General features: G+C 43.8%; 1 protein-coding gene across 1 annotated transcript in view; it reads left to right on the top strand.

The window, feature by feature from the left end:
- Positions 1 to 22,379, top strand: part of CDH23 (cadherin related 23) — a 655,943-nt gene that overhangs the window by 308,984 nt on the left and 324,580 nt on the right. The window contains exons 9-10 of the mRNA XM_060241177.1: positions 9,550 to 9,662; positions 13,985 to 14,173. Coding sequence (XP_060097160.1) covers positions 9,550 to 9,662; positions 13,985 to 14,173 — 302 coding nt within the window. The remainder of the gene's footprint in view (positions 1 to 9,549; positions 9,663 to 13,984; positions 14,174 to 22,379) is intronic.

The raw sequence follows: 22,379 nt of genomic DNA, 5'->3' as shown, positions 1-22,379 counted from the left end.
CAGGAATCACCGTGTCCCACTGATTCTCCTCATTCCACCAAGTTTCTGAAATTCCCACAATGTCTATGTTTTCTCCCAACACTAAACATTCCAATTCACCAATTTTACTTCAAACACTTCTAGCATTTGCATACAAACATCTGTAATTTCCCAGGCGAGCTAGGCCCGCCACCTTCCTCCTGCCGCCTCGAGACTCTGGCAGACAGTCCATATTGTTTGTCACCTTCACAGTGGACAACTCTGGTCCGTTACCCGGTAGAAAAATAGCAGCTAACCCGTCATCTCTTTGAGACGAGTCCTCCCGAACCAGAGACATTTCATCTCCTGTCGGCTTTCCCCCAAGATTTAGTTTAAAAACTGCTCTGCCACCTTTTTGATTTTAAGCGCCAGCAGCCTGGTTCCATCCGGGGACAAGTGGAGACCGTCTCTTTTGTACAGCTCCCGCTTGTTCCAGAAAGCATCCCAGTGCCTAACAAACTTAAACCCTTCCTCCTTACACCATCGTCTCAACCACACATTGAGACTTCTAATTTGTGCCTGTCTCTCCTGCCCTGCACGTGGAACAGGTAGCACTTCTGAGAAGGCTACCTTGGAGGTCCTGGCCTTAAGTCTCCCACCTAGCAGCCTAAATTTTCCCTCCAGGACCTCACGACTGCATTTCCCCACATCGTTGGTGCCAACATGCACCACGACCACAGGCTCCTCCCCAGCACTGTCTATCAGTCTATCTACTACACGCGTAATGTCTGCTACCTTCACACCAGGCAGGCAAGTCACCATATGGTCAGTATGCGGTTTCGCCATCCAGCTGTCTACTTGCCTAGGGATCGAATCACCAACTACCAAAAAAACCCCTATTCCCCTGCTCAGGGATGGTTCCTTGGCGCGAAAGGATACCCGCTCACCAACCGAAGAAGAGGTCCCTTCTAAGGGCGCATTCCCCTTGTCCTCAGCCCAGTGCCCTGTTCCCTCTCGACCCTCACGCTCTCTGGCAGCAACGGGGCTGCTACGTTCAGAGCAGGGCTCATCTAATACGCCCCCGAGAGTCTTCCCCAAGTGCCTAACTGACCGTCTCTGCTTCTCCAGGGCAGTCACCTCGGCCTCAAGGGTACGAACTCGTTCCCTGAGGACCAGGAGCTCCTTGCATCGAGCACACACCCAAGACTTCTGTCCTTTGGGCAGATAGTCATACATGTGACACTCAGTGCAAAACACTGGAAAGCTCCCAACCCCCTGCTGGCATTCTATCTTCATTATATATATATATATATATATATATATATATATATATATATATATATATATATATATATATACACAGTCCTCTTTAAATGCTGTTTGTTTAAGTGGCTCCCCTTCTGGAGGGTCAACTTACCTTACCTCAACTTACCTTATTGGGAATTTACCTTATTTGGAGAACAAGGAAATCAGGGATCTGGGTTCCTGGTCCTTAGAGAGCCCCTAGGCGAAGAGCCACAAGCCAAGAGCCCTTTAGCTCTCTGGCAAGGCGCAGCTTAAAATGCAAAGAGGTGGAGCAGAGGCACTCCTCAGCAATCAGCAGCAATCACTCTCAATCTCTTTCACCCTTAGGCCAGTCAACCAAACAAAGAGCAGTCAACCAAACAAAGAGCAGTTCCCCAGCTATCACACCTTAGAATTTTAGGCAGCCCCACAAACCTTAGAATGAAGTCCTTCAAAACTCAGAAATTCTCAGCAATTTCTCCAGCTGTCTCAGCTATCAGAGCTGCTCTGCTCCTCTCAGACCTCTGTGAGATGTGCTTAGCCTTTGGCAAGGCGCAGCTTAAAATGTAAAGAGGTGGAGCAGAGGCACTCCTCAGCAATCAGCAGCAATCACTCTCAATCTCTTTCACCCTTAGGCCAGTCAACCAAACAAAGAGCAGTCAACCAAACAAAGAGCAGTTCCCCAGCTATCACACCTTAGAATTTTAGGCAGCCCCACAAACCTTAGAATGAAGTCCTTCAAAACTCAGAAATTCTCAGCAATTTCTCCAGCTGTCTCAGCTATCAGAGCTGCTCTGCTCCTCTCACTCCTCTGTGAGATGTGCTCAGCCTTTGGCAAGGCGCAGCTTAAAATGCAAAGAGGTGGAGCAGAGGCACTCCTCAGCAATCAGCAGCAATCACTCTCAATTCTTACCTTTTACAACTTCCATTACTTTGTTAACCGTGCAGGCCTTTTCATATACCTGTTTGTGCCTTTCCTAACTTGTGATATATATTTTATCTGAGCTTCTAGGATTGTAATTTTAAATAGCCACCAAGCTTCCCCAATGGGTTTTGGCTGTATTTACCTTTCCTTTCAGTTTCCTCTTCACGTGCCTTCTCATCTGAGAGAATTTATCCCTTTTAAAGTTAAACGTGGTTGTGCTGGTTTTTTGAGGCAACTCTCTATTTATACAAATGGTGAAATCAATAACATTATGGTCACTGCTCCCTAGCGGTGCAATCACTTTTACATCTCTCACCAAATCTTGGGCATTACTTAGGACCAAATCCAGGATCGCCCCACCCCTGGTAGGTTCTGAGACCATCTGCTCCATATCACAGTCATTGAGAGCATCAAGAAACTCAATCTCTTTCTCTCGACCAGAACACATATTGACCCAATCAATCTGCGGGTAGTTAAAATCACCTATTACGAAACAGTTTTTACGTTTAGCCACTATCTTTAATCCTTCCATCATATTATAATCATCCTCTATCTTTTGATTTGGTGGGTGATAACATAGTTAAATTTCCTTTTGGGCCCTCTATTTCAACCAGAAGCATTTCTAGAAGGGAATCTAATTCTCTAACCTCAGTCTTACTGGACCGTATACCCTCTCTGACATACAGAGCCACCCCACCTCCAACCCTTCCCTCCCTATCCTTCCGATATAACTTATATCCAGGAATCACCGTGTCCCACTGATTCTCCTCATTCCACCAAGTTTCTGAAATTCCCACTATGACTATGTTTTCTCCCAACACTAAACATTCCAACTCACCAATTTTTCTTCGAACACTTCTAGCATTTGCATACAAACATCTATAATTTTCCAGGCAAGCTAGGCTTGCAACCTTTCTCTTGCCCCCTCGAGACTTTGGCAGACAGTCAACACTTTTGTCACCATCTCAGTGGACAACTCTGGTCCATTACCGGGTAGAAAAGTAACAGCTAACCCTTCATCTCTTTGAGATGAATCCTCCCGAACCAGAGACATTTAGTCTCCTGTCTGCTTTCCCCCAAGATTCAGTTTAAAAACTGCTCTGCCACCTTTTTGATTTTAAGCGCCAGCAGCTTGGTTCCATCTGGGAACAAGTGGAGACGGTCTCTTTTGTACAGCTCCCACTTGCCTGGGCCCATCTCGGAGGAGCAGCTGCGGTGGGCGGGGAGGGGGCGGCAGTGGCGCGGCGGCCTCGCCCGCTCCGGGATGCGGCGGCTCTCCATGCTCCCCGGTGCCGTTTCCCCCCTCCTCCCACTTCCATTTTTTTGGGGAGCGGGGGAAGAGGGTGGAAATCCTGGGGTCCCCCGCCAGGGCGGGAGGGTTGGGAAGCCTAGCAGGGGTCTATTGTGGATCCAGGAGTAGTTGTCTCGGAGGTGGTGTTGGAAGAGTACTAGGCTGTTTTGGGGAACTTTAGCATCCATGCTGAGCAACCTTGTTGTAATGACTCCAGACTTTATGGTCTCTATGATAAACGTGGACTTTTCTCAGGTAGTGACAGGGTCATAGACTGTGCAGGTTACAGTCTTGATCTGGTGTTCTGCTCTGGTCAGGATGAAAGTGAACTGATGGTGAGGGGATTGAAGACTATTTCCCTGTCATAAACAGATCACTACTTGCTGGGGTTTAAATCTGCTGGGATACCAAGACTCCACAGGAGTGGGGTATCAGTCAGTCAGGATGATCAGCCCTTGTAGTCAGATGGATCTGACTGGTTTTCAGATGGTATTAGGGCTAATCTTCCCTCTAATCCCCCCCCCCTGCCCCAGAGAGGAGCAGTTTATATCCTGAGCAGAATATAACTGCTGTAATTTTAAAATGGGCAAGACGCTGCAAAGCTCAGCTTCCTGTGTTAATGAGCAGCTGCCTTTTTCTGCAGATATCGTCAACAGTCCTGTTTATGCCCTGGTTGACTTCTGGAATAAGGAACTAACCTGGGCAATTGACACAATTGCTCTTAGGTGCCCTCTCTCTGGACTAAGAGCCTGGGAGTACCCTGGATTTACTGAGGGGTTGTGAACAATTAAAAAGACAAGGGAGACAGCTAGAGCAACAATAGAGAAAGACTCGGGGTGAATGCAAGAAGACATTTGCTCAAGCTCATTTGAAAGCCTACTTTGTGGCAAACGTGGTGTGAAAAAACAGTCACCTGGAAAAGAAGGGGAAGCCCAGGAGTTCTCTTTGCTGTCTCTCCGCCTGGCGGGGAGACACCAAGGTGGGTGATCTTCCTCCCCACCGTGGTGTTTAAATGGGGGGGGAGCACGGCAACTCTCTTTGCTGTCTCTCCGCCTGGTGGGGAGATGGCAAAGGTGGGTCATCTTCCTCCCCTGGCAGGGAGACAGCAAAGGTGGGCGAGCTGCCTCCCCCCCCCCCCCCGATTTAGGAAAGGTCCGCTGTGCAAGCACCATTTGTTTTTGACTCTGGGGTGACGCTGCTTTCACAAAGTTTTCACAGCAGACCTTTTACGGGGTGGTTTGCCATTGCTTTCCCCGGTCATTACACTCCCCCCCCCCCAGCAAGCTGGGTACATATTTTACCGACCTCGAAGGTTGGAAGGCTGAGTCAACAATTGCTGGCGCAATGATATCATTTGGAGTGGGCTCTCGCAGGGAAGCAGATGTGCGCTTGCAACGCTTGCAACGAGTCAGCTACAATGGAGCGTTCAAACATAGAAAGTACGCGCGGGAGTCATCGGAAGCATTCTTATTCCGGATTTAATGTACTATCAAAAAAGTCCGCGTCTCAGTCGTGGCAGTTCGGGACACGAACGAACCAACAACCATTGCCAGATGCTGATGTTTGGACAACCGCTTAAAATCTGACATGCATCTGGCTTTCATCCGTGCCCATCTTGTCAGTTTATGCGCGTCTGACCTCGGCCTCTCTCTACCACCATCACTAACACACAGTGTAGACCTGCAGAACTCTTCTGGGCGGTCAAGTCTGTTGAATTCTAGCTTACAGGAGAAGGTAGACTGCTCTGCAGCCCACTGTGATAACCTCACTAAACACTTGTGGATAAAATCTCTTGCATCTGGTCTGACTTGGACTCTACATTTGCAGTGACAAAATCAGATGGTCTCAGGGTACTGAATTGTTCACGTTTATGGGATACCTTTCAGCTTGTCCAGTCTTAGGATGTGGACAGGATTCTTTGGTGTTTGAGACCTGCCTCCTGCTTGTACAAACCTGGCCTCTCCTGGCTACTTAAATCTATTAGTGGAGGGCTGGCAGACTTAGTCAAGAAAACAGGTGTGTCCATTCCTGAAGAAACGTATTCTAGACCCAGGAGATATGCATAACTACTGCCCAGGTTCAACTGTACAATTCTTGAGCAAGGTGACGAACAAGTGGTTGCTGAGCAACTTCAGGGATTTCTAAATGAAGCGAATGCTTTCCAATCTGTTTGCAGGACCAAAAAAAAGAGCCTTTGTCACCCTTATGGGTGACATATGCCAGGTGATTGATGTGGGAGTGCAACTGTCTTAATTCTTCTGGACCTCTCAGTGGCTTTCAGTACCATCCATCATGATATCCTTCTGGACCACCTTTCAGGGTTGGGACTGGGGGCACTGTTCTGTGATGGTTTCAGTCCTACTTTTAAGATATATTTTATGGAGCAGTGCTGAAGGTCAACCCCTTGTCCTCTGGTTCACCTTCTCTCATATGAACCTGTTCCTGGTGCCCTTGTCATCCAAGGCTACTTGGGTTGGAATCTGGGAAAGGGCCTTGTTGGTCATGGCACCAAAACTTTGCTACTTCCTTCCCCTAGAGATTTATTTGCCTCCCTCTACTATTGTCCTCTTTCAGCAGGTGAAGACTTCTTTTGTTTTGTTTGGCATACCCCCTCCCTGGTTGTTTTGTGTTTTGATGTCCATATGTTTTATTCACACACACATACTAGGTTGATACCTGTGTTTCACTACAGTATGCAAGTACTATTTGTGAATATCTTTGCTGCATCTCTAAATTGCTTCCTCCTTGTAGCATTGGTGTATCTTACACAATGTCTGCCAGGAGTTTTCATGAGGGCAGTAAAAGGTGATGGCTGTGAGAGTCGTGGGGTGGGGGGGTGGAGTTGGCCTGAGGGAGTGGTGGTGTGGTGGACACTTTGACATGTTCATGTGAGAGGTTTACTTCCAAAAAGACCCTTGAAAGGTTGTGTACCATTTCCCTCCAATCATTTGAAAGCTCAGTTTCAATACTGGCTTTTATGTAAAATCCCTAGTGAATTTTTAGAGGAAGACTGGGAAGTGCATTTTACCTCAGGGCACATTCAATGACTCTCAGTAGGAAATGCATACTATTAAGAATGTTGTGGGTGAGAACCTATCAGGCTGCATATGCAAATTACCTCTGTGTTCCAACGGTTTGTGGGGTGGGGGTGGGGGTGAGGATGAGGTATGGAATGTTGTTGGCAGTTTCCTGTAACTGTAACTCAGACCGGCTAGGCTCAACAAGAAGATTGGCAAGCCTAGTGAGCTTTAAAATGTTGGGGGTAATGTCCAATCAGGCGAGTTATGCAAATGACCTTTTTCTGTACCTGTCTCTGTGAGCGGAGGAAGAAGCAGCAGCCTCCAAGCCACAGTGTATCCTTATGAGGAGACAGATTTTGCTCCTTTTTACCCCCTTAGCGGATGGATTCCTTAAAATCCTTTCTTAGGGACTGCCTATATCATGAAAGGAATGTTCTCCCCAGATTTCAAGTTTCTAGGTCTAGGGGTTTTGTCTGGGGCTTGATTTGTAGGTCAGGAGATTTGTCTTTATATGTACAGATGTATGTATATATAATTGTAAATGCTGGGCGTTTTCGCACTGACCTTAATCGGCAGCGACGTCCCTCTTCACCGCACAGGATCTGTGCGGATTTCGCACCAATTGCTGCGGAGCACCCGGAAGAGCCACAAAGTCCCGCGGCTTTTGTGGCGCAAATGGAAACTGGTTTTTGGCAGTTTCCATTTGCGCCGCAAAAGCCGTGGGACTTTGCGGCTCTTCCGGGTGCTCCGCAGCAATTGGTGCGAAATCCGCGCAGATCCTGTGCAGTGAAGAGGGACGTCGCTGCCAATTAAGGTCAGTGCGAAAACGCCCACTGTTTTAAATGTTTTGATGTTTGTCACCTTGGAGACCTTAAATGGGTGGAAAGGTGGCACAGAAATGTTTTAAATGACTAACTAAATAAAATGCAGTAACTTTACACTACCTCAGAGCAAAACATATCACCGATTATTGCTCAGGAAATAATAGAACAGACAATGAAGGAACACACAGCCTAGAACATGGAGAATTTTGATTTTCAATTATACAAAACTCTTTAGGTAAAAGCAAAAGTAGATAATACTCAATTGTGTAAAGAGCAGATGAATTATAAATGTAAATATAAATTCAGGTGGGTAACCATGTTGGTCTGAAGCAGAAGAACAAAGTTAGAGTCCAGTGGCACCTTGAAGGCCAACAAAGTTTTATTCTGGATATAAACTTTTGTGTGCATGCACACTTCTTCAAATACAGATAAATGTAAAATCAGTTAGCTCCAGATTTGAGACAATCATAAATTTAGTAATTCAGGCAAGCAGGGATTATCTTTTTGTCCTAAATCGTTCTGAATTGATTTCTCAACATGATTATGTGTTTGACAGCAAATCCATAATATGTGAGTTGGGGAAACATTCGGTAAAAATGGTAATTACTGCGAGGTCAAGGGAGTCTCGCAATCTAGACCTCCTGTATTCTTTAACGTTGAGGAAGATTCCCTTCCTTTTCCAGGCAGTGTCAACTATGTGAAATACTGGTGGCCAGATGCTGATCTCTGTCTGGAGCAAACTGGACAGGCACAGAAGGGGAGAGCCTTATGGCCTAACCAGACAGAAAGAATGTATATTGTGAGAATCACATCCCAAGGCATAGGGAGAAAAGTGCAAACAATATAAACAAGAACAAGGTGGCTTAGCAAGTTTCTACACTATAGAGGATGTAGTAGGAATTGGCTTCCCATCACATGCGTTTGGTCTCACTGAATCTCATGACTACATTGTGAAGTAAATACCCATGTCATAGGTACTCTGACCTGCATGGCCCTGCCCACTCCTGTCAGATCTCAGCAGCTAAGCAGGATTGGCCCTGGTAGGTACTTTGATGGGAGGCCACCAAGGTTGCTACATAGGTGCAGGCAATGGCAAACCACCTCTGCTCACCACTTGACTTGACAACCAACCCTACAGGGTCACCATAAGCCAGCAACAGCTTGACAGCACTTTCTACCACCACAGGTAGCAAACTGAGAGAAGTTAGAACGTATGTATTGTGAATGACTAGTTCAGCTCGTCATCTCTATATGGTAGTAATTTAAGAATGAGACTGAAATTGCACTCTGGCAGGAGAGATGGGTTTGTTTTTGGGGAATAGAAAGTATTTTGTTGCCTGTGGTGCGTGCACTCATCCAAGTGTCAGCTCCATTCAGAGCACTTTAAAAACGTGTGAAACCTGTTTGAGATGGCAGTGGGACAAAACAGAAAAATGTACCCCCTACCACCTTCAACTCTCTTAAAAACCACTATCTTTAGTCTTTGGGTGGAAGCTTTCTAAATTCCTCTTTCATAAATGAAAAATATATAATTGAAATATAAATGTATTGTACCAGCATTGTATTATGGTCTTACAAGGACCCAGGCAAATAACCAGAATTGTTTTCATGTTGCTACACTATTCCATGTTGCTTCTCCTTTTTTAAGTTGTTTGTGCATTACTGAGGAAGAGAAGAAAAGATCCCATTTCTGTTCCAGTCTTTCTCTTCCTTTCCTGTCTCATCAATACCTATCAAGAGTGTTTTCAGCTAACCCCAACCCCCCTATCTTTGGTACTGAAAGGGAAATGCAGATGTGTGTCTGTGTACACTGCCACAGATCCAGAATCAGTAACAAAAGTGATGTGTATACAAAAGCCATGAATATATTTCCATTTTAACAGGACTGCTTTGAAACTCCAATACTGCCTGAAGTTTTAGCGATGCTATCGCAAGAAATGGCTAAGTTCTCAGACCCGTATCTTGCTGAATTTGAATCAGTGTAGAACAGAGTTAGGTTTTTAAAATGTATTCAACAGTTTTTTCAGGTCTGCAAATTATGGAATATCTGTTGCTGGTTTGGGGTTTCAAACAAGGTAACACTTTACTTCTCAAAGTGTCTTTGTATCTGATATATAGGAGAATTTAGAAACAAAAGAGCCAACAGTATAGGGTTTCTTTTTTCCCCTCTATATGTTTAGTATTGAGCTTTTTGTGCTTTTCTTCAGAGGAGTTTATTTGCGCTGATCTTGTTTATTTTATCACCAGGCAATACCAACAGTCTCTTTGCACTGGACTACATCAGTGGTGCTTTAACTCTGAATGGGCCACTAGACCGAGAAAATCCTTTCTACAGTGCTGGATTCATTCTTACAGTGAAGGTGAGAGAATCAGAGAATGGCTTTATTGGAGCAAGTATTTCAAAATACCTCAAGGGAGAAGAAATGAATATCGACTGTTACAGCAAGAGCAATAATGGAATTTCATATGAAATTGAAGCTCATATAGTTTGGAAATTTGGGCTTTGAAATGAAGTTTATTTTGTGCAGATTTGGGTTTCTGAGAATTTCTGCACATATATCCCAAAATATGTTCTGCTTGGCATTTAGTATATAGGACACACCTTGAAGAAAAACCACAAGCCTCATTACCATATCTTTGTTTCTGCTCAGATGATGAGCTGTCTTGTATAAGTGTGTATTAGGGTGGATTTTTCTTAAAAGCAGAGATAACCATTTCTGAAAAACTGTTCCAGAAATTTAGTCAAGCCAGATTTTTAGCAGTTGCATTCTTTCACATAAAGACAAAAATAATATTTTGGAATGAGGATGAAATTTGAAAAACAACGTATCTTACCCATTATGTCCCATAATATTGCAGTTGCAGGCAGGTGCTGACGATCTTGCTTGACGTGAGATCTTTGGACAGTGATGCATACACTGATGTTTCCAGTTTGGATAAAACTGGCTTCAAAATTCACCCATTTTCATTTCCCAGCTATCTATGTAGATAATGGCATAATGTCTTCACATACTAGAAATAGGTTTATAACAACATAATTGAACATTTAAATGGTTAATATATCAGGGTGTATCATGAGATGTATTTTGTCGTGCCCTGTAATGTGCCTTAGAATAATGCTTGTCTTTTGAGTACCAGCCATTTTTTTTGAGTTAAAAATGTCAGGCTGGAGCATACAAATAACATAAATTACATAACATAAATAGCAGGTAAGTGGCATCTAGCCCTGACCTGGACAGCCCAGGCTAGCCCAATCTTGTCTGATTTTGGAAACTAACCAGAGTCAAATCTGACTAGTATTTAGATGGGAGACCACCAAGGAATACCAGGGTCATGACATGGAGCCAGCAATGGCAAACCACTGAATGTCTCTTGCCTTGAAACCCCTTCCAAGGATTGGCTGTGATTTGACAGCACTATGCACACACACAGACACGTGGCAAGTGAGGAACACTTCAAATATTCATGCACAACATGATTTCAGACATGAAGAGTGATAGCAAGAGTAATCACATAGAAACATCTGTGCCAGCTATAACATCTTGCTGAGTTTCTGCTTTTCCATTCCAATTTTAGTTACCACAGAGTTTTCATGTTTTCAGACATGAAAAATGAAAGCAAGAGTAAACACAGAAAATTGGTTGCATGTGCTGATATTCATTTTTATTATGGCCTTAGACGTTTGCATAAGAACAATTGAGCTATCAGTTCATACCGATTTACAGACCTTGAAATGTTCTTCTACATAGTTGTGTTTTACAGCCTCTCTGGAATAACAGAGCTGTCTGAAGTTCTGTCCTGTTGCTGGATTCAGCAGTCAAGCATCTTTTCTGTTTACCAAGTGCTAGAAATGTGAGAGAAATAGAACCACACCCACAGTGCCCCTTGTACCTGCATAGCAAGCTGAGTAGTGCCACAGTGTAAGGATTTCTCAAGGAATATCCTTAGTGGAGCTTGCTTTCAATTCCAAGTGGTCTTTTGTAGTCATTTTTGTGGCAATATTTAAGTATTAGTAACCTGCTTTTGTCCTCGAAGGGGCCTAAGGTTGCTTACAACAAAATGAATATAAATAAACCAGCCAACAAAATGAAACAATACACTGTTTTAGAGAGTCTGGGATTCAAGATGGTCAAAAGGCCAAGAGCCATTGAGGTCATATTGAGTTTTGGCCATGCCAAAACTCTGTAGTACCTGAAATTGGAATGGAAAAGCAGAAACTCAACAAGATGTTACAGCTGGAACAGATGCTCTTTGCATGCTTGTTAGAGAGACTTTGACCACACCCAAGCTATACTGTAGGTACTTTTACCACTGTGCAAAAGCCTTCAGATATGCTAAACAGCAAGGCAATTACAATAAGGTTGGTCAAAGTGGGTTGTATAACAAATACCTTGCCACATCATGTTCCACTACCTGGAAATTTCTTCCTCCCTACCAACACTGTCTCCAATCACAGGTCTTTAATTAAAATCAATACTAACCCAACAAGCTGCTTGGAAACATATATAGTAGTATGGATTCCACTGGATGGGATGGTGTGGGGTTGGGGGAGGAAAAAGCATCTGTTAGAGAGGTCATTGATTGGGAGGGTGGCAGGCAGTTTCCAGAGAAGTACTGATCACCTACTAGCTGCCTAGAAGGGCAGTACTTTGTCAGGGAGGGAAAGTGGCATGCAATTACTCCACTTGACCTCTTCTGCTGAGGGTCTTTTTAGTGGAATTCTACATGGTCAATATGCTATTATCGCTGTCCCTTGAAATCTTGCTTTTTCTCTAGATCTGTTTTCTTTAGTTAAAGAAAAGTCTAACTGGAGACAGAATCTATTTTTATATGGAGAAAGGCTGACTTTTCTTCACTCCGACTAATGAACTCAGTGTGAGTTTTGCAGTCTAGTTCTTTCCCTGCAAAATGCAGCATAAGACCTTGTCTTTTTTCTCTGGAGATCTGCTGCTGCATTGGATAAAGTCAAGACATCATGATATATATGGTCTCTCAGATTATAATGCAAAGGGTACTGTATTACAAACCAGAGCAGAACTGAATTATTGCATGGAAATTACAGGGATGGAAAAAGGACTCTGTGAGGTACAAAATCCTCCCCAAAGACACGTGTTCATATTTTTTCAGGTCTGGTTGCCAGAGTTTCTCCTCTCTGCTCCTGTTCTTGCACTGTTTTCCTTCTCCACTTGTGATCATTACCTCTCAGAGAAGGTGTTGTGAGTGAAATATCACATTACTACCAGGCCTCAGATTCAGCAGGAGCTCACAGGAGCACAGCTCCTGAACCTTTCTGAGGGTTCCGCCTCCTCCTCCCCACCTTGTCTATTGAATAGTAGGTGCAGCTGCATAACAATCCCTGGATGAGCTCCACCACCTATTTTCCTACAAAGCGACCCCTGATTACTACACACTACTATATGTTAACCAAAGAAGAGAAGAGCAGGCATTTATAGTTATCTGCACCACTAGTCTTCAATCCATGGGCTGTGAACCTCAGATGAGTTACAGAACTCCACAGACTGAGCTGTGAGCCATCAGATCCTCCCAAGGCCCTGCTTTTTGGAAGGACTTGCTGTTAGTATGCATACATAGAGAGCAAGGGTACCATGCTTCCCACCTTTCTTTGTAACCATAATGAGAGAAGCAGCAGGACAGTGAGGTGAAGTCACTCAGCAGTGGACAGGCTTCTTTTTAGTGAAAGCAGGCTCAGAGTCCTCCCACCATCCCTGAAAAAGGTTTCTTCTTCATTCCCTCTTTTTCTCCTGCCACCTGTCCTAGCTACCCTCACCTGTGAGTTTTCCAGTACTTTGCACCCTTTTGTCACATGGATTCGCAGACCAGTGAGCAAACTTTGGCTCCTTTGCTTCCTTTCACTTGACTGTGATGCCACATGCTCATGGCTCAGTAGGTCCCAAGTTGGCACCTGTGGATTAAAAGTGAGTCTCTGGTTTGGAAGTGTTAAGGGCCACTAGTATTCCCTCTTTTCTGATGCTACATGGTTTATGAAGTTGTCATGACACAGGAAGAAAGGGATCATGGTCCTTATACAAGTAGGAACTCTTTTCCCCTCTTCCCATTCTGCTCCACTGCAGAGTTTTTATTGCACACCCTCATCTTCTCTGCATCTTCTCCTTACTCTTGTTCACAGCACTTACTTCCTGTTAGAACATTCCTTGGCAATCTTGGAGGCTGGTTGCATTTACACAGCATGTGATGGAAAGATGTCTGTCCCCCACCGAGAGTTTGTCCACTGGTTATAGGAAATGTACACAGCCCATTAACGCACATGGTACCTGGGATATGGAGTGTAATGTACAAGTATTTTGTTCTCTTAAGAATTTTGCTTTCTGGTCTGTATGCAGCTTGAACATATTAATCCTTGAACATATGAAGCTGCCTTATACTGAATCAGACCTTTGGTCCATCAAAGTCAGTATTGTCTTCTCAGACTGGCAGCGGCTCTCCAGGGTCTCAAGCTGAGGTTTTTCACACCTATTTGCCTGGACCCTTTTTTGAAGATGCCAGGGATTGAACCTGGGACCTTCTGCTTCCCAAGCAGATGCTCTACCACTGAGCCACCGTCCCTCCTTCTTTATGATGACCCTAGCTTTTGCACGTCTGTGTGCTTATTCTTTGGAATAAAGTCTGCCTTGTTTTTCCGTCCTGATTTTCCTTCTTGCAGGGCACAGAGCTGAATGATGACCGTTCACCATCCAATGCAACTGTGATGACCACGTTCAACATTCTTGTCATTGACATCAATGACAATGCTCCTGAGTTCAACAGTTCAGAGTACAGCGTGGCTATCCCTGAACTGGCCCAGGTTGGCTTTGCTCTTCCACTTTTCATCCAAGTGCAGGATAAGGATGAGGTAAGATTTGAGGACCAAGTTTAAACACATCTTCTGCTGATGCGTCTGATATGATCTTGATGTATCCTTTGAATTCTGTTCCTGTCTTCCTTTGCTTCTTCTTACTTCTCATAAGAACTGGAATCTGTTTGCCAACTTTTTCTGTTTTGTCTTGATTGCCGAAGTATCACACAACAAAGGAAAATTAAAAAAAGAGAGATGTGTCATTTTTAAATGAAGAATACTCAACATTTTTCTGACCTAATATGCCTAGCGCTTTGTTAAGTCTTGATATATAAGTTGTACACAACCAGTTATTCACATTATATTTAAAGTTGAAGACATTGCCCAGTCTTTTTCAGCATATTAAATTGAAAGAATGACTCTGAAAACTCCTTGTTATTGCACTTAATTATATTCTCAGTATTACACATGACCCATCTAGCTCTTCTAGATTGTTAGCATGAATTTTGTTTAACTGATTACAATATACATTACTTTGTCTTAATACTGTTATAAAAGGCACATTAATGAAAAATTTATTTGATTTTTACAACTTGTATTGGTGGTTATTTATTTGCTGTCTGCCCTTTTCACCCTAGGTGTAGTTTTAAATCTATCCTGCTTCTCAGAATTTATTTCTTCTTTTAACTGTAGGGGTGCCTCTTATTGTTTGCCATTTGAATTGTAATCTATGGTGTGTGAAGCTACATAATTCCTGTGTTGTAATGAGAAAAGTTGTGAGATGTGTCCTTAAGAGGTTGTGGCAAAGCATGCAGTTTCACCAAGATAGCCATGAACTTTGTGAAATAGCTTGAGCATTTTTCAAGACTCGTATCTTCTCAGTTTATAAAGTAATTTCCTTCTGTAAGATGGGGACAATGTGGCTGATGAGTTCCAGCGAGTACTGTTACAGATTTTGTGCAAATGAATTTCTTCCTTTCTCAAGTTGTTTTTATAAATGGAGAGGGTTTTTCTAGCGACAATCATGAATCTATGAAAATGAAAGCTTCAGTTGTTTCATCAGAATTCTTCCATGGGATCATTTTATATCTTGAATGCACAAAATGGCTATTTACATTCAAATGTATCTACAGGAATTAGAAGTTCTGGCTGTGTGGAAGTCAATTAGAATGACGCTGAAGGGTTTATGCATAATCTTAGTCTCCCTGTCTCTGCTCTTAAAGCAATTGGTGGTCATATGAACATGTAAAGCTGCCTTATGCTGAATCAGGCCATTGGTCCATCAACGTCAATATTGTCTACTCAGACTGGCCATGGCTCTCCAGGCTCTCAGGCAGAAGTCTTTGGCATCATGTACTACCTAACCCTGTAAACTGGAGATGCCAAGGATTGAACCTGGGATCTTCTGCATGCCAAGCAGATGCTCTATCATTGAGCCCCATCTCCTCCTTCTTGGTTGCTTGTGAATGGGTCAACTTCCATATTAATATAAATTCAGTAGAGGAAGCCATGGGAGAATGCTATATATTTTCCTTCTCCCCAGCCAAGTTGTAAGATGCTCACAGACCAAACAGCAACTCTTACTTTTTCATTTGTTAAGTAGAACTCATTATATATTTGCACTGTTTCTGAGAAGATTAGGTAAAGAACATGGGCAGGAAAAGAACATTGTACAATTTACTGGATACTAACTTTCACCTCCAGAGGTGGCCTTTTAAACTGCTACCACATGTGGATCTTCTGCTCTGATGGAGAAGCAGTTCTATAGACTTCCTGAACCATTTGTTACACATTACTCTGCTGGATATTATGACTGTGGGTCCCGGTTGCTTGATTTCTACTGCTCTTTGTCTGTGACTCCAAATAACTCGGTTATTTTGACTTCTTACTACTAATTTCTCTTTTCAGAAACCTTTTATTCCTGATTGGATTTAATACCTTCAGTTATGTGCTGTCTCTTGCACACACATACACTGTTAACATCTCCTCTCGCGTGCGCATACTCATCACTGGCTGTGGTTACTCCAACACTACTTCCCTGCAGCATTACCTGCTTTCTTGGGAATCATTAATAGAGCTTGTATTTATTGCAGCAATGGGCCATTTCACTTAGGAATTCCATTAGGGTTTTTCCAGCCCCAGGCTTATGCATCTCAATTACTCTTCATATTTGACTCCTGCAATTGATGTCTTTTTTCCTGTGCATCATCTGACCCCTATGCCACAATCTACAATAACTATTTTAAGGGTCTCCTTGTGGAGATATTTCCGAGCTATCTGAAACTTTGCATCTTTGGTATCGAGGATTAGTTTCCACAAACAAAAAATTACCTCTCCTGTCTTGTGTATTTGTTTTGCTCCTGTAGGGTTCACTTAATCTAACCTGAAATTTTAATTAGGGAGCAAGGGATCCTGAGAATTTTGCTTTGAAATGTACATTCTGCTGTAAATAAATTGGTGAATGTTCACCTGTTGCAAAAGAATGACAGTCATATTTGTTCTGTGCTCCTGCAAAATAGGTAGCCTAAAGGAAGTTCATAATCCAGGCGTACTACTGTTTTGGCTGGGGGAGCATTTTAATAGGTACAGATATGCAAAATATCACATCACCTATTGCAAAACTATGTTTGCAATGTCTTACAAGCAAATGGTAATAGAATGTAATTGACACTTGAACTGTAAATAGTATGTTATTACCTTGTCTGCCTTAAGCACTTATGATAACCGTTCCTGTTGTTTAGATAGTAAATCCTCACAAATATGAATCTTTGTAAAGATGCAAATATGCTGGTAAATGAAAAGCTGCTTTATAGATTCAATGAGGTCGGATTCTATGATGCTACCAATATAACTGGTAAAGGCCCATTACATACACACATCTTATTGCAGATTTTCAGAGCAGTAAACCTTTAATCTTGATTTTGGACTATGAGTCCGATTTACGCACTTTTTCCTCCAGTATATTTATTCTGCAGCTACAATTTTTAAAATGCACCTTTCTAAATCATGGTGTGTGATGTAACAGGCCTGCTTGACTTGCAGACCCTGTTTTGCCAACTCTCTCCTTTGGCATTCCTAGACGCCAGCATTTCCTGCATGACTCAAAGTAAATTTGCAATTGTAGCACTGGTCCGGATTTCAAATATATGCCCAACAAAGTTCTGAGAAATGGCTTTTGATTACCGGTGTGCCGTAGCGTGCTTCCTTTCCTTTCCATTGGGACTTTTGGACCAAGTGTATTTTGAATCCATAAGCAACAGAAGACAGAGCAAGGCTCTTTAACATTTTAAAAGCTCTAATGTGGACTTTGATTATGGTCCTATGCATGTTGCACTAAGGTGTGTTTGTTTGAGTCAGCATTGAATGTAACTTTCTGTGCACAGTAGTATAATTTCATGACAAGAACTTTTTCCCAAGTATTTTATTGAGCATTTTCTAATACAGTATATATTTTGCAGTATTCAGCATTTGCTTTTGTACTGGTCTCATTGCTCGGCTTCCTCTTGTGTATTGTTACCTCCTGGAGGGAGCTATTCCTCTTCCTCCTGCAAGGGTATTCACTACCACCACCTGCTCATTTTAGGGGATCCCACTAAAATGAACAGGACTTTCAGTTCCCCTTCCTCAATCTGCCTCTACCCAGCGCCTGGTTACCACAGAGACCAAATACTGCTTTTGGGCTGCCCTTAGGGTTGCCAATCCCCAGGTGGGGGCAGAGGATCCTCCAGTTTGGAGGCCTTCCCCCCACTTCAGGGTCATCAGAATGCAAGGGGGGAGGGAAATGTCTGCGGGGCACTCCATTATTCCCTATGGAGATTAATTCCCATAGGGTATACTGGAGCATGGATCCGAGGTATCTGGGGTTCTGGGGGAGCTGTTTTTTGTAGCACAGCATCTGGTGCCTCTCCTCAAAACACTCTCCAAGTTTCAAAAAGATTCGACCAAGGGGTCCAGTTCTATTAGCCCCCATTATTTCCAGTGGAGGGAAGTCATTTTAAAAGTGTGCAGTCCCTTTAAATGTGATAGGCAGAACTCCCTTTGGAGTTCAATTATCCTTGTCACAACCTTGTTCCTGGCTCCACCCACACCAAAGTCCCCAAATATTTCTTGAATTCAACCTGGCAACTCTAGCTCCGCTGGAGAGATAGCTACTTTCACACTGATCACTTTTCTCCTCTCTGGGGACCCCTCATGCAAAAGAGTGCTTGGGGACACTGTGTAGTACAGAGATACATTATCATTGCCCAGAGGTCTGTCGTCTTTAAAGAAGCAACACCAAGGCTGGGTCCTGCACTTTAAGTAGACATAGGGACAGCTCCCAGATGGATCAAAAATCAAGTCCAAACGCAAACATCTGCCTCCTGTCCTGCTCCCGTACTCACCCCATCCTAAGTCGTCTCTGAGGTGGCTCAAAAAGCTACCACTTACGAAGTGTTAGCAAATTTTTGCACTGCATGGCATCCACCTCTCTGGGCGTTTGAAGGCCAGAGCACACAAGGGAGGCAGACTGGCAGTGTGAACCTGCCAATCCACTCTAGGCGCTCACCAGTATTCTTTTTTTAAAAACTGCCCTAGGTGCAAGGGCGCATGAGCACATATGCACATGACCAATAAATGAATGGGAGGGGGGGAAGAAACCCAAACTGAGCTACAGGGATGGTGGGTGTGCAACAGCCATCTGACCTCACTGAAGCACCTCCTGTGTCAGAAATGGGTGTTTCGCAGGGGAGCGTCTGAATGGGCTTCAGCCGCTCCATTTTAAACCAGCACGGTCTGGGACATTTCAGATGCACCTGCAGCTGCTGGTCTGGACACAGTCCAAGAGATCTTTTGGACCAAGTGTATTCCCCCAGCAGGGATATTTTAAAATGCTGCTCCCCACAGGGGGAAAAAAAAACCCAGCCACTTTAAAACTCAACTTCCCTGCTCCCCAAAAGGAAAGGGGAAGGCATCTTCACAGGATGGAACATCACTTCTGACATGTAGGGGGTGATGTCCATTTTTTAAATTTACACCATTGTTTTATCACAGCTGTGCAGTAGCATCCAGTAGGGATGGACACAGACCCAAATGCCAAGCCAAAGCCTGACCCAGACTTGGCCCTGTTTGGGGCTCACAAACTGAGGTTCAGGGCTCACAAGCTTTTCAAGCAAGCTCGGGATTGTGTTCAACATGAATTGTGTCCACCAGTTCTGATTGGCATCAGGCCCCACCATGGCATGCCCATTTTTTCCAGAAGTGACACAAATGAATCACTAATTCACTTGCATCACTTTTGGGAAATGCTGGCATGCCAGGGTGGAGCCCAATGCTACATGGAACTGGCAGGCTATGCATTGCTTCTGGATAACGTGGGCACACTGGGGGTGGGACTTGATGTCATCCAAACCAGTTCTGTTTGGGCAGGGTTTTGAGCTCAGTGGGTTCAGCTGAATGTATAGAATACATGGTTGAACTCACTGACATTGGCATTGCAAGCTGTGAAACTGAAAAAAAATATAGGGGTGGTATTTTCACCAGTGTCCTAGTGCAGCTGCATAGGAATGCTAATTTCCTGCCCTTCCTTTCAAATCTGAATGGTTTTCTTTTTGTGATTCTCTAATGTGATCCTGTTACACTTGTTGTAATCTTTGCCTTTTTTTTTAAAGCCTGTCCTGTGCCGATTGCACTGTTCTTCCAAATGGATTGTTCCCAACGAATTCTTAAGTTTGATGGTTTGCAGAAGGTCCATGTGGCTCAGCTGCCATTTTAATGTTAGGCTTCCAGAAATTGTCAAAATTGTTCCCCTGTAGCTTTAAGCAATGATTCCCCTAAGTGGCTGTTGCTAGGCAATCACAGGATTCAGAGCTGAGTTTCTGTGAGTAAAAAAGGCAGAGACAGAAGGCAAGGTCCTTTCCAGGCCTATTTTGAAAGTCATTGAGGCTAGGCCTGGAGGCTAGGCTGCCAGCTGCAGGTTGGGAAATTCCTGGAGATATTATGGTAGAGTCTAAGGAGGGTAGGCTTTGGAGAGTGGAGAGGCCTTATCTGAATATAATATCACAGAGTCAGTCTACCCTCCAAACTAGTCGCTTTCTCCAGAAGGATAGATCTCTGTCATCTGGAGTTCAGTTGTAATTCTGGTAGGGTTGCCAAATCCAATTAAAGAAAAATCTGGGGACTTTGGGGGCGGAGCCAGGAGACTTTGGGGGTGGAGCCAGGAGACATTGGGGTGGAGCCAGGAACAAGGATGTGACAAGCATAATTGAACTCCAAGGGAGTTCTGGCCATCACATTTAAAGGGACAGCACGCCTTTTTAAATGCCTTTCTTCCGTAGGAAATAATTAAGGATAGGGGCACCATCTTTTGGGGCTCATAGAATTGGACCCTCTGGTCCAATATTTTTGAAACTTGGAGGATATTTTGGGGAGAGGCACTAGCTGCTATACTAAAAATCTGGTGCCTCTACCTCAAAAAATTGCCCCCCAGAGCCCCCAATACCCATGGATCAATTTCCTAATATTTTCTATGGGAATCATTCTCCATAGGGAATAATAGAGTGCCTAGTAGACATTTCCCTCCCCCCCCCACGCTTTCTAAAGGGGGGGAGGGCCTCCATACCAGGGAATCCCCCCTCCCTGCCCCCTCCCTCTCTCTCACACACACACACAAATACTTACCGTACTTGGTCTTCTTCCAGCAGAATTTGCTCGCTGTGATAATGAAAGCAAGGCTGCACAGGAAAAGAAAGGGAGGGGCCGTTCCTGTTTCCTGTGCAGCCTTAAAGGGACACATTTTAAAAACGGATCCCAAGCTGTAAAACAACATGATGCCTACAGGTATGTTCTCTCTCCCCCCGCCCCCAGATTTTTTAAGAGCGGGGGAGGAGGCTGAAAATTCGGGGGTCCCCCGCCAGGGCGGGAGGGTTGGGAAGCCTAAATTCTGGGATATCTCCAGATTCCACCTGGACACTGGCAACCATAGGTCTGGCAGCAACCTCTGGGTCACTTGATACCACCCAACTTGCATGCCTGTTCAATAGCAGCCACCCTCTGAAAGCCTGTGGTGGTGTAGCAGTTAGATCAGGGCAGAGCTTTTTTTGTAGAAAAGTCCAACAGGAACTCATTTGCATATTAGGCCACACCCTGTGATGTCACCATTGTTTCACACAGGGCTTTTTGTAGAAAAAGCCCAGCAGGAACTTATTTGCATATTAGGCCACAAGCTAGCTGGAACTGCATTCCTGCTCAATAAAAGCCCTGGAGCAGAGTCTCAAACATAAGGCCTGGGGGCCAGAACCAGCCTGTCCAGAGCTCTTACCCAGCTCACAACCAACTGGTGTAAGGGAGGGGACAGGAGGTTCTTTGAGGGGGAGTGGGTGGAGTCACTCTGTGGCTTCAGCATGGTGGAGCAACCTCATCTTCAGCAGGCAAGCAGAACCCAATCGCTTTAGTGACAGCATCACTGGCAAGTTGGGAGCCACTGCAGCCACACTCATGCCAGCTCATAGTTCCAAGTAGGGTTGCCAGCCTCCAAGTGGGTACAAGGAACAAGAGTTGTCACAATACACGACTATAAATAGAAACCAAAAAGTATTTATGACACATTACCAAGCACCACTCTATACAACAATTTTTGTACTTAACCGATACCATAGATTTGTACTTATGACACAATATTTAATAAATTCGATAAAGATGAACAGTGCAATGCTGAAGTGGAGTTCTTCAATGTGTTCTTATAACAAACTATATGTTCCTAACGAACAGAACATAAATAGTCCAGAGTTTTTGACATGGGATAAAAGCTTCCAACAGAGAACCACATCTCCTCAATTCAATGCTCTGTGCCCAAGGCATGCAAATCCCTTGTGGGGTGTAAATCCCTTGTGACAAAGCAGTTGTCTTGTGCATCTGTTAAATGTAAGAAAGGGATTATCCATTCTAGTAAAATTTGATGAAGTTATAAAATTATCCTCTACTTTAAATTATCTAAGTAAATCCTAATAATAAATCAATACTTACAAACATTTCTCACACTTAAATACAGGATAATCTCATGGTTTATGGCATTCAAACTGGGACTCAAAGTCTCTGCAATTTTCTATGATGGCATTTGCTCACCAGGCTTCCAAGCAAGCCACATTCACTCGCTGAGGTCCCTGTCCCTCCCCAAACCCCATCCTCCACAGGCTCCACCCCTACTTCTCCAGGAATTTCCCAGCCCAGAATTTTAAATCTGTTTTAAATGTAATATCTAAAATACAAATGGGTTCATGAGAGATAT

The sequence above is a fragment of the Heteronotia binoei genome, chromosome 6, assembly GCF_032191835.1.
Source record: "Heteronotia binoei isolate CCM8104 ecotype False Entrance Well chromosome 6, APGP_CSIRO_Hbin_v1, whole genome shotgun sequence".
Taxonomy (NCBI): Eukaryota; Metazoa; Chordata; class Lepidosauria; order Squamata; family Gekkonidae; genus Heteronotia; species Heteronotia binoei.
This window is presented reverse-complemented; position numbering and strand designations above follow the sequence as displayed.